At 33.3% G+C, this 7,731-nt stretch overlaps 1 protein-coding gene across 1 annotated transcript; it reads right to left on the bottom strand.

Moving 5' to 3' along the window:
- Positions 1-480: 480 nt before the first annotated feature.
- Positions 481-3,941, bottom strand: LOC142634093 (oxoglutarate-dependent flavonoid 7-O-demethylase 1-like). Its single transcript, XM_075808371.1, has 4 exons — positions 3,563-3,941; positions 2,896-3,143; positions 1,841-2,165; positions 481-875 (listed from the first exon to the last, which is right to left on the bottom strand). The coding sequence occupies exons 1-4, from the start codon at positions 3,809-3,811 to the stop codon at positions 609-611; spliced, it is 1,089 nt and encodes a 362-aa protein (XP_075664486.1). The 5' UTR covers positions 3,812-3,941; the 3' UTR covers positions 481-608.
- Between the last annotated feature and the right edge of the window lie 3,790 nt (positions 3,942-7,731).

Below are 7,731 nucleotides of genomic sequence, written 5' to 3'. Positions count from 1 at the left end.
TATTGGTTCCTTCAAGATTGCTCCCTAAAAAATTGATTGCCTATACTAATGAATCATTGTAGAGACGAGAATATGAACAAAAACTATAGAGGTTTTTTTTTTTTTGTTGATATATCAATAGTCTAAGGTGGGGAAATTTGAATTTAGGATTTTTTGTCAGAAACACTAGGAGGTGCTAGTCAATTGAGTTTAGCACTAACGTAATTGGTTTTCAAATGTTTGCACACAATTTTTGTGAAGCATTATTGATATATAGGTATATTTACATTACATATTAGTTTCGAACTTTTTATGCTTTCCTAATAACCAATTCTCAGATTGCAGAATGATTTCCTCCAATTTATGCAAGTTAATTATCCCCAAGAGTTAGGAGGTCAATCAATTGCATGTGTTGTGCTATTTGCATGTTGTAAATGTAGTGGTCTATTATTTACTACTGTAGAATTAGAAGTTCTCTTGGTCCGGCTTTGGCAAAACAAATGATTTTAAAATGAATATTGCAATTATTTGAATCTGGCTTGCATTTAATTAAACTAGACTTAGTAGACAAGCCACTAGCACACATACAATATAGTTTTTATGCCATTTATAAAGGTATGTCTCAACTCTCAAGTGCCTTTCTGTTCCTCATTCTGGATCCTCATGCCATCAATGTATGTCTTCCCATTGAGTTCACGTGAGAGATATCCCCTAAAATAATCAGCAACGCCCATTCTTTTAAACAATGCTGGAGATTCTGGAGTAATAAGGCTTGGTGCTGGACCCATATCTGCTTCTAGGCTTGGGCTATAAAATGTGGCCACAGAGAGCCTTTCCTTTGCTGAGTTAACAGTTGCCCGATGCTCGATGCTACGGTAAATTCCATTCGTCACAATCTGCCAAATAATTCATGGAAAACCAATAATGGTAGTTTTGGTAGCTCATGATTTTGTTTGATTCTAGATAAGGTGTCCAAATGAAAAAGAAAGAACCAATAAATATAAGGTAAGAATTGGGTCTAGTGTCCAGTTGTACTGGACCCATTCAAATGATCCTAATTATCTACTGTTGGATATATATCATTATTTTAATGAGTTTAGTGCAATTAGACATGGGATCCAATCCAAGTCCTTAGAAATAATTTTCAAAATATTCTTGGATCACAAACTCTTACATACTTTTTGCCACAATGATCTTATGTGGTCAATTGTGAGTAGTAGATGAAAAAGAGTGGGATCATGTGAAAATAACAGATTGCTAGTTATAATTTGCCATATAAGATAGTTATGGGAAATGGTACGGTAAAGATTGTGGTTTAATTTTGGACTAACTCTTCTTTATATATATATATATATATATATATATATATATCATAGAAATTCTTTACTATCTGGTCATGCTTTGACTTTGAGCGCCTTAAAATTGAGTATATTGCAAAAGGATTTGGTGGGTCTATGTATGTGATTTGGTCTTTAATTATGTTTTAAGGAATGAACCTTTTTTTTTAGAGTGTTTCAATCTATGACATCCGCTCCTGATGACAGCTCTTTATTATTAGATCAAGATACCAATCAATTTTTGGTGTAGGCGGGGATTGAACCCCAGATCTCTTACACAATTATCAGAGATTTTACTAGTTGAGTTAACTGGAACCCACTTTAAGGAATGAACCTTAGTTCTTTAGTTAAATGGATAGGAAGATGGAAACTTTAGAAAAATCACTCAATAGTTTGGAAGCAATTTTGCTAGCATGCATATAGGCCTTATCATTTAATTAATTAGTGATACTTGTATTTATGTGAGAGAAGAAAACATATTATTTAGGGATTATTGAATAATTACACAAAAAATTGGTAATTACCTCCAAAATGTCGCCAATGTTGACAATAAAGGCATTAGGGAGAGGTTTGATTGAAATCCACCTCCCATCTTTCCTTATCTGGAGGCCTTCCGTTTCATTGACTTGGAGGAGGATTGTTAAGCCCACAACATCTGAGTGCGCATTGAGGCCAATCGCAAGCTTAGGTTGTGGGCATGGAGGATAATAGTTCATCCTCATTGCCTGAAGCCCTTCTTCAAACAGGCTCCTCATGTCATTATGTTCCATACTTAGAGCTTTTTCCATCAATTCAAGTATTTTCATGGCAAGGCCTTTAAGCTCTGCTGAGTAAGCATCTAAGTTATCTCTACATGTGAAGGAAGATTGTAAATCACCAAAACAGTAATTAGACTTTGAGTAAATCCAACTAGAAAAAAAAAGTTATGCCTCTCTCTCTCTCTCTCTCTCTCTATATATATATATATATAAGATAGTGTTCTTAATTATTTATTATTATTGTCAAGAGCTAGCTAATATGTTGTTTGGAAGTGGTATTTGGGACATGGATTTTTTGTTTTTTTGGGAGGGAGAAGAGGAGATTTAAACTTTTAACATCTCTATTAAAATTAAAAATACCATAAATTGCAAATTGAGTTGATGTGCAAGACTCTTTAATTGGATCATAGAAGTTGATATAGCGTTTTTATGAGTGGACAATGCTGCACACCTATTTGTCATGAATGTGACAAGTGAATGTTCATTTTTCAACTGAAATACTTGACATATTTCACCACCATCTATCTTAATTATTTTGTCTTCTGTTTATCGCTCACTAGTAGCATTTCTCTATAGTTTGGCCTTTATTTTGATTCCTTCACATGCCAAACTATAATTTAAACTGGCTCACAACCTTGCTTGAAAAGAACTAAGATTGCCATCTTAAATACCATATAAAGTGTTTTGTTTTTTTAAAATAAGTTTTTGAAAACAATTAATAAAAAAGTACAAATTATTGAGTCAAGAAAAAAAGAAAAGAAAAAGGAGTACCAATTATTGTGAAGAGAGAGAGAGAGAGAGAGAGAGAGAGAGAGAGATACTTGAATGGGAATGGGATCTTGGGGAACAAGTGAGGCTTCCTCAAATGGATTGGACGTGTGACCACGTAGAACATGTCTCCCCAATCAAGTTTTTGTTCCTCAGACATAACAAAGGCCTGTCCAAACCCCTCAAGATCTCCTGGTAGTTGCCATAACTTCTTCTTCTCTTCCATTGGCAGATTAAAGAGTTCTTGAACGCCTACTTTCACCTTTTCCATCAATGAAATGCTCACCCCATGATTAATTAACTGCGCAAGAGGGATAGACTCCAATCAAAATATAATAATATATTTAAACTAGTTTTTTATATTATAGAAACAAAAAAAAGATAATTATAAACTCAGAAATTTCCGAACAATATAGAATGCCAACTCTTCTTTATGGCCTGACCAAGTTTGTAACTTCGAAAGTTGTATAATCTACTATCCTTGAACAGTCGAAAAGTCTCATACTATAAGACAGTAAAGTCGACTCTATTTTGTTAGGAAGAGTTTTCTTCTCACTTTGTCATGTTTTACATCAAATCATATCTTATCTCTTTCTCTAATTCCTTTTTTTTTTCCACTTAAACACCAATTAGTTTGATCATGTTTGTTCAGATTCAGTAAGACAGGTACAGTATTTCCACTCCTAAACATTCTTTTCAGAGAGAGAGAGAGAGGATAACCTGGAAGAAACCCCATTCCTTGCTTGCATAGTGTAACTTCTCCAACTCTGTGTCCATAAATTCTGCAGCAAATAACCTTTGCAAGTCGATGACTGGGACTTGGGGTAAAGAGGTGGTGTCAGGTATGATGGGAGGCTCATTAGGAAAACGCACATAACGTGGTGGGACTGTGCTTGTCGTCTCCTTTGCTAGCTCTTGAACACAAGGAACTGGGATAGAGCTCCCAAGCGTCGTTATTTCTGGTTCCATAGCTCCAAGAAAACCCAAAGAGAAAGAGCTTAAAGTCTTAGCTTCTGAACAGAGAACCGTGAACTTTAAATTTACACCAAGAGTTGAAAAGGACTACAACATGGGCGGCGCTACAGCCAGCCAAGGGGTTCATTGAACCCCTGATCTGGCCAAAAAAAAAAAAAACACTATATATAATTTTTTTTACCCCTAAATAAAAAAATTTTAACACTCTCAACCTAAATTTTGTTTGAAACCGGTTGAAATAAGCTTAAATATAATTACCTTAGTACTATTTTCACAATAATTTTACAAAAAAAATTAAATGGTATATTGTAATTGGTTTTTTTTAGACTCATAATTGACATAACTTTTTTATTTACTTTTAACAACTTATCACCTAAATTTTATTATAAAAGTGTTGCATTAGTAGTATTACTGTAAAAGTTGCTATTCGTTAAACAAAATAAATAAATAAACTTTTTCTCTAAACTGCTCCAACACTATTGACCCCCTAGAAAAATAATTCTGAAGCCGCCGCTACAAGACCCGTTAACATAACAATTTTCTTAAGAAACCTACTTGCCTTTCCCAGTTTTCTATATAGGTAGGTACAAGCTCTGCCAACTGCCAAGTTCCAATGTCCTTTTCGTTTTAAACAAATTACGCAAGGTATAAGAAATAAACAGTCCTACATGGTTTGCAGAAAAAAATGGAGTACGTATCTGTAAGTACCTGACATTTAACAACGTGTTTGAATTTGTAGCGGAGTATCTGTAAATTTATTTTTTGGGTTCTTGGAGCATGTATCTGAACGTTTTAAAACCTTTTAAAGGTTTTAATTTTTTATTGTTTAAGTATAGTGGGTTTGAATCAACTATTTCAACCCTCCTTGCTATTACAAGGGAAAGAGGTTCGCATATAAGTTAAGAGGCCATTGGTCATGTAACTTGACAATTTTGGCTTTGATTTGTCATTTTGGTCACGTTTCTTTAAGAATGTGAGCATGGAAATCTTTCTAACGTTTTCTATTTCAAAAGTTAAAACACTTTCTTTAAGTTCAATCATTTGATAAAGCTAAAGAAGTAGAATAGATGTGAAGTATGCAATGAAAACAGCTTAACATTACAAAGGTTTTTTCCCACCAAATTTTCTTTTACCCGTTCACTTTGTTGCTGATCAACCTATGAATTGGTTGGTCTTGACACAAGACAAAAACTTTACTAGCCATGTAGGGTCCTTAGATTTTCTGCACAAACCAGGAATTTTGACCATGTCATGAGTTTCGTTTGATATTTTAGGATTTAGGAAATGAAGATACTGGATTTTGAATATAGATATTTAGGGAGTAGATGGCTTTTTGGTGTCGTAACATTGAATTATTTGAATGTGAAATAAAGAAAGATAAATCCCAGCTACTCCCACTTCCTAAGCAATCACACCGCAAGAGCTTAAAATCTGGTTTTGGAATTTTATAAAATTTAATATCTCTATTTGTTGACCATGAGGAAGCCTTATAGGCTGTTGCCAATCCTTTTCCTAGAAACACGGGGGCTCACAAAAAACCTTTTCCTAGAAAGATTACAAAAGCGTTCTCAAGGGTAACATGTGTGTAGGTAAAAAAAGATAAAAGATGAAAATATATAAACTTATTAATCGACATCTGGGCTTATATCAAATAATGGAAAGAGGGATAAAATAAATTGATCAAAGATATGATTGTTTGAAATTATCACGCTGTAGTTGAAAGAAGGACAAAATGTCATAATCTAGAAATTAGCACCAAGCAAAGAAAGAGAGATTGGGGGAAAAAAAATAAATAAATCAAAGACCACAATTTATTTCATATCTTATTTTTTACAACTGTAATGTAGAAGAGTGTGACTAGTCGAAAAGAAACGGTAGTTCATGTATAAGTCATACACAGCCATTTACAGTTTGTCAGGTTGAAGTTATGACAAAACAGTTGTAAAATAGTTTGTAGTCTTAGAACCACTCAAGTTTCTTAGGCTTCATTTGAAAGTTTATAAGAGAATGGAATGGAATAATCATAGGGGAATGGAAATGAATGGAATGTATTTAAGTAAGAGAAATGAATGGAATGAAATAAAATTAAGTAACCATGATTAGATGTTTTGAAATAAATGATTAGAAATGAATGAAAATGAATGGAATGTAAGTAATCTTGTTTGGGAGTGACATAGAGAGAATGTAATGAAATCATTTTATGACAACATTACTATTAGACTCCTATTTTAAAATAAATGGTTGAATATATATGGATATTTTGGGAGTTTTAGTAAAAAATTTATTAAATCTAATTCCATTTCCTCCCATTCCTCCCAATTTTGGGGGAAATGAAAATTTGAGATTTTAAGAGAATAGAGAAGAATGGGTGTTCCTTCCTATCTATTCCATTCACTCCCACTAAAATTCCCAAAAAATGGAGAATGGACTTTCCATTTTCTCCATTAAAACTCCCAAACTAGAGAAGAGAAGAAAATTATAAAATTATTCTTTTCATTCCATTCCATTCACTCTTCCCAAAACAAGGGCATAGAGTTAGCCAAGCTTGAAAAAAAAATTTCAAACTAGATTTCATTAATCCATGATCAGCTACTTATAATAGTAAATTACAGTAGGTTCCAGTTAGGTCAATTGATAAAATTTTTGATGCTTGAATAAGAGATTTGAGGTTCAATTCCCGCTTACACTAAAAACTAATTGGTGTTTTGGTTTGATGATAAAGAGGATCACAGGAGCAGACGTCATATGTTGAAACTCTCTAAAAAAAATGACAAAACAATTGTAAAATAGTTTGTAGTCCTAAAACCACTTGAGTTTCTTAGAGTTAGCCAAGCTTGGGAAAAAAAAATTCAAACTAGATTTCATTAATCCATGATCAGCTGCCTATAATAGTGAATTATGGAAGCTTTAAATAGGGCTCCCAATTAGATATTAGAAGAAAAGGAAATAACTTTATACCCAAGTAAGCAATGGAAATAATTCACAATCAATTAGTTAAGTTCAAGCATTAGAGCAGATAAAATTTTAATTCTAAAAAGTATCAACATCCAATAACATCAATCGGTGTTATGTATGATCAATCAGATCAACAAAAAATTCTGGTGCTCACACCAACTAAGACTTTTGAGAACAAAGAAAATTAAGCACTTACCAAACAGAAAAATGTCTCAAAATAAATATAAATTTAAAGTCATAGACATTTCATACGCTCCGCTCCATAAAATCTAGAAATTACAGGAATACCTTTGTTATAGTAAGACTTAGGGTCCGTTTGGATAGAACTTATTGCTGAAAACTGAAAACTGAAAACACTGTAGCAAAATAATTTTAAAATGTGTAAATAGTACAGCGGGACCCATTTTTAATGAAAAAGTGGCTGAAAAGTGAAATTTGTGGGTCCGTGAACAGTGCACGAATGCACTGTTCACGGAAGACTGGTCAACATCTGCGGCTTGGAAAAAAAAAAAAAAAAAAAAAGCTTGAAACGCAAAACGCAAAACGCAGCCTTGAATCCAAACACATTCTTAATTAAAATTGTACTAGTAACTTTCTAGCTTAAACAAACTTAGAACTTTCTTTTTTTTTGATAAGTAGATAGTAGGAGAAAAGGAGGTGCGATTTGAACAACAAACATCACAAAGAAACTAGAATGCAGTCTATTAAAGGTGCCTAGATGACCCCACATTGAACCTAGATCACAACTCTTGAATTTCAATGTATTTAATTTTGTTTTTCCTAGAACTATGACGGTTGCATCCGTCTCCCTTAGTTGGTGCAAACTCAAGCTTGAGTTTTGAAATTTTGAAGTACTAATGTCCTCAGTTTATTAAACAGCATCCTTAGAGTGACATTACAAGAATGAATTTGATACTTCACCTTCTTTGTTGGAGGTAGCAATGATAAGATTGGTAGTT

This window comes from Castanea sativa, chromosome 5 (assembly GCF_040712315.1).
Source record: "Castanea sativa cultivar Marrone di Chiusa Pesio chromosome 5, ASM4071231v1".
Lineage (NCBI taxonomy): Eukaryota > Viridiplantae > Streptophyta > Magnoliopsida > Fagales > Fagaceae > Castanea > Castanea sativa.
This window is presented reverse-complemented; position numbering and strand designations above follow the sequence as displayed.

Excerpts from the sequence above, each read along its gene's own strand:
- LOC142634093 (XM_075808371.1), bottom strand. The coding sequence starts at position 3,811 with ATGGAACCAGAAATAACGACGCTTGGGAGCTCTATCCCAGTTCCTTGT. Across the intron at positions 3,144-3,562 it reads AGGAATGGGGTTTCTTCCAG|TTAATTAATCATGGGGTGAG; the intron begins GTTATCCTCTCT and ends CCTCTTGCGCAG. Across the intron at positions 2,166-2,895 it reads AAGATCCCATTCCCATTCAA|AGATAACTTAGATGCTTACT; the intron begins GTATCTCTCTCT and ends CTTCACATGTAG.